Raw genomic sequence first — 4,930 nt, 5'->3', positions numbered from 1 at the left:
TACTGAGAGTGCAATTCTAAGTTCTATCCGTGGATTCAACGAAGAATTAATAAGTTAGTGAATTTAAGTAATAAATTCTTGATCTACTTATTGGAAGCTCGGTTATATAGACCCATGGTCCCCGCACTAGTTGAGATAATATTGCTTGTAAGACTCATATAATTGGTTTTGATTAATCAATTATAATTCTCAAATTAGACTATGTCTATTTGTGAAATTTTCACTAAGTAAGGGCGAAATTGTAAGGAAAGAGTTTTAGGGGCATATTTGTTAATTATGATACTTTGTATGGCTCAATTAATAAATATGATAAATGACAATATTATTTAATAATTATTTATAGTTATTAAATAGTTAGAATTGGCATTTAAATGGTTGAATTAGAAAATTGGCGTTTTTGAGAAAATCAGATGAAGAAAAGATAAAACTGCAAAATTGCAAAAAGTGAGGGCCAAATCCACAAGTATAGGGCCGGCCACTTTTGTAGGGAACTTAAACTGATATTTTAATTATTTTAATGCCAAATAATTCAAACCTAACCCTAGTGGAATGCTATAAATAGATAGTGAAGGCTTCAGGAAAATTACACTTAAATTTTCTACTTTTTCATTCAGAAAAAACTGAGCCTTCTCTCTCCCTACCTTTGGCCGAACCCACTCTCTCTCTCTCTCTTCTTCCTTCAATTTCGAAATTCTTAGTGTGAGAATAGTGCCCATACAAAGCAAGTGATACCTCAATCATAGTGAGGAAGATCGTGAAGAAAGACGTTCAGCAAGAAGGAGTTTCAGCACTAAAGAATCAGAGAAAGAGATCCAGGTTCAGATATTGATAATGCTCTGCTACAGAAAGGAATCAAGGGCTAGATATCTGAACGGAAGGAGTCATATTATTCTGCTGCACCCAATGTAAGGTTTCCTAAACTTTATATGCGTTTATTTCATCGTTTTAGAAAGTTCCTATTTAGGGTGTTAATCAACATACTTGTGAGTAGATCTAAGATCCTGGTAAAATAATTTCCAACAACTCATTCACGCAAGGTTTCAAATAGGTAAAGAACAATGAAGAATGCTGAAATCACTATGGAAGGTACTCTCTCATCTACTAGTTATCTGACATAGAAAACTAGGTTTTATTTCGTTGAAGACATCAAGTGGATGAGTGAGAGCATCATATTCCTTTTATAGTATTTCAACTAGGACTTAGGGCTGAATTATATGGATTAAAAAAGAATAAAATATTGGGCAAAAAATCACACTAAGGGTGGCCATAAAGGGACCACTTTTTAGTTACAATTTTGCCACTTTATTTCAACCACTTATTCTTCTTTCAATAATACTTTATTTTCCAATTTAATCCTATAAATAACAAAACTATTTATTTAATAATTATAATTAATTATCAAATAAACTTGTCATTTATAATATTTATAATTAGACCATACAAAGTCTCTTAATTAATAAATTGACCGCAAAACTTTTTTTCTTCATAATTAAGCCCTTGCTTAGTGAAAATTCATAAATAAGACATAGTCTAATTTTAAAATTATAATTGATTAATTAAAATCAATTAACTGAGTCTACAAGAAGTATTATCTCAAGTAGTGAGGGGACCATGAGCCTATATGACCGAGCTTTCAATAAGTAGATCTAGAATTTACCAAGTAAATTCTCCCTTGCGCCACTATGGATTTGAAATTGAATAGCACTCTCAATTATATAGGATGCTCTATCTGTACCATGATATAGATAAGTTATGATTATCCATTGTTACAATCCTAATAGTTAAAAATCATCTATAGATGATTTTCACTGAATAGAGATAAATTTAACGTTCAACTCTTCAATGTATTTTATCTTTAAAATACTTACCTACCTATAAATGATATTTCAGTAAACTAATATAATTACTGAAATGAGATCTCAATCATTTATCTCTATTCAGTCAAGCTCGAATGAAATTATCGTTTCACTTCTAAATACTTATAGAAGCTATAAATTCCATATCTATGATCAGTGCTCCCACTCAATTGAACTACCATGTTCCCAAGATGTATATCCGCCAGAACTATTAGTTAGCTTCCACAAACAACTTGAAGAACATAAATAATACAACTATGTTGAACCTAACCATATCAGGATTAAGATCCATAGACCTAAGATAAACCGTTGATATTGACTTTTAAAGATATAACAATAAGTTTATAATATATCTTATCCAAGATCAATATTTGTCCCTTGCAATGTATACTCCATACATCCGATACTGGTAAACTTTACCAATGCCTAGAAAGAACATATAAGACTTATCCAAGATGTAAGTATACCTTAATCGTTGATTATCATGCTAGTCTAAATCCAGTGAATTGACAAGTCATAGGAATTAAACTTTTGAACATATAATCATGATTATATTCTACTGTGCTGACGACACTATAATCAAGAACAAATATATACATATTTATATATGTTCTGGACTTAATAGAATTGATACATTAAACATAATCATAAAATAAATCCTGTGAACCATGCAACATAAAAGCAATTTTTGATCTTTATTAATTAGTAAATCTGATTATATTGAAATGGGTTTTATTTAGGGCACAAAACCCAACAAACTCCCACTTGCACTAATATAAAACAAAAAGTGCATTTCAAATAATCTCAACAGCTTGATATCATGATCAAGTTTAGAATGTAATATTATCTTTGTAATAGGATCTGACACGTTGTATTCAATACAACCTTTCTCCACCATTATATTTCTTTAATCACAAAATCCTTGATATTGTGAAATTTCCCTCTCTATATGTCTACTCCTCTAGGGATACTGGATTCTTTACTTTTTGGCAACTACTTCTATGTTAGTCATGAAGTAACACTAGTAGTTAATAAATAATTCGTACAATGCCAAAAACTGTATAGAACTTTCCATAGACTGAATAAGTATCATTCCTGTAACTTTAGTATTCAGTCTCATTGGTAGAGTTAGAGATTCCATATTACTTTTTACACTCCTCCAAAATCATTGCTCCACCCCGAGAGTAATCACCATCTCATCAGTAGACTTTATAGCATCAAGGCAAGTCTACAAACCTGATTTGGTGTAGTCTATTAAAAAATACAACCCTTATCGACTAACATATAGTTTCTCTTCTTGATCTTAAGATTTACATGATTTTCTTCCAATGTTCCTATCCTGGATTAATCTGATACCTACTTATTACCCCCACTCAATAGTAGGTGTCTGGTCTAATGCATTGCAAAGCATATTTGAAACCTCAAACTGTTGATCCTAAAGAATTCTTTCATTGGCCTTTATTTTTTCTGGAACAGTTAAAACTTTTCCATAGATAAAATCTACGTCAAGAAGTCAAAAAGCTTCAATAGATTTAGCCATTAGAAAAATGCTACAGCATCTTGCTAAAGTATGTTGCTCGCACTAGAGTAAGTAAATCACAAGGCATACCACAAGCCACATGTTTAGATAAACTGAAACCTTCAATACTAGGAGCAGAAAGTTTTGTTAAGCCCATTGAATAGACTTATTTTCAAAAATCTCTTTCTTGTCCTTGTAATAAAAAACTTTTGCTTACTCCATATGAATGGTTTAAACCATAGTATACTACTACAAATTACACGATTCATGTTAGTCAATGCTACTATTCATAGCATTTACCGACGTGAATAAAATCCAAATAATTAGACTGGTCTTGTTAAAAATGACACTAATAATATATGCTAAAAAAAACTGACCAAATAAAGCTAAAATTTTTTTGAAAACTTTCTTTCATTTTGCGTCTGTTATTAACTGTGGATTATTGTATTTGTGACGGTTTAAAACTGGCGCAAAATAAAATTGTGAGAAATATAAACAGACGTAAATTTAGTAAATACCCGAAAATCCAACAAACACATGCTATTGTTCATACACAATATATCCAACCCTAAACTTTGAATGCTCTGGCGAAACCTACTTCCCCTTCGAATCCGGCCAGTCCCCTCCAAAACAAGCCTTGAGACTCTCGATTTCCTCTCTAAAATTAACCTCTTGATCCTTCTGATTGTTTGTCTACGAAATCAGCCACTCAAAAACCTTTCCCTTTCGTCGTCCTCTTCTTCATGGTGGTGGTTTGAAGCTTTCTTCTGGTTTTTGACAATGGCAGACAACAAAACTATTACTTCTCCAACCCAATACGACGTTGTCAATGCCAAATGGGACATGTGTTTGGATCTTAGTCTTCATTGTTTCGTGTATGGTTCCTTCGGTGGAGCCTTAGCTGGTCTTCTTCTCTTTAGGAGTCTAGTTACTCAATGGGCATCTGTAGCTTTTGGTGCTGTTATTGGGATTGGATCTGCTTACACTCAATCACAACAATTATTATCATCATCGTCATCATCCCAATCTTCTTCTACAAAAGATAATCAAACACTTGAATCTTCGGTAAAACCTAATTTTTCAATTCATAATAATGTTGATTTGATGTTGGATTTGATTTGAGAAAAATTTGAATGTTGTTTCTGTAACAGCCTAACTATTAAAGGCGTGTTAGCGTAATTTTTAACGTACTGTGTAGCTCGTTGCTAATCAACGAGATTATTGAAAATCGTGAATAATTAAAATTTTGCTTAATTATTTAAAACTTAATTATTTAAAGTCTTTTCTTGACTTTTTTGTTGAAGTATCTTGTAACTAGGTGTTGGTATGCTGCGTTGGTGATTTGCGACTGGGTTTTTTTTTTTCTTCAAGTAGATCCAAGGACAATTTTAAATGTTCATGGTTTTCTTCTTGATTATAAAACTCTCTTCTGTTAGTCGATATATTCACTTCAACAGGCAGCATTGCTTCCAAGCCAAATGCTAGCGAGAAAGGAGTGTGTCCCGTGGTTGTCTTCTTGGTAGTTCTGTGGGCCCAGAGTACCTGAGGTAGCTCG

General features: G+C 32.3%; 1 protein-coding gene across 1 annotated transcript; it reads left to right on the top strand.

Moving 5' to 3' along the window:
• The first annotated feature begins 4,143 nt into the window (after window positions 1-4,143).
• Window positions 4,144-4,569, top strand: LOC133035490 (MICOS complex subunit MIC10-like). Its single transcript, XM_061111327.1, has one exon. It carries the CDS (start codon window positions 4,156-4,158, stop codon window positions 4,495-4,497), a length of 342 nt encoding a protein of 113 aa, XP_060967310.1. The 5' UTR covers window positions 4,144-4,155; the 3' UTR covers window positions 4,498-4,569.
• The last annotated feature ends 361 nt before the right edge of the window (window positions 4,570-4,930 follow it).

The sequence above is a fragment of the Cannabis sativa genome, chromosome 3 (assembly GCF_029168945.1).
Source record: "Cannabis sativa cultivar Pink pepper isolate KNU-18-1 chromosome 3, ASM2916894v1, whole genome shotgun sequence".
Lineage (NCBI taxonomy): Eukaryota > Viridiplantae > Streptophyta > Magnoliopsida > Rosales > Cannabaceae > Cannabis > Cannabis sativa.
The sequence above is the reverse complement of the archived record's forward strand: the minus strand, read 5'-3'. Positions and strand labels throughout refer to the sequence as shown.

What these genes read in the sequence shown, in the direction of transcription:
- LOC133035490 (XM_061111327.1), top strand. Translation starts at nt 4,156, where the DNA reads ATGGCAGACAACAAAACTATTACTTCTCCAACCCAATACGACGTTGTC.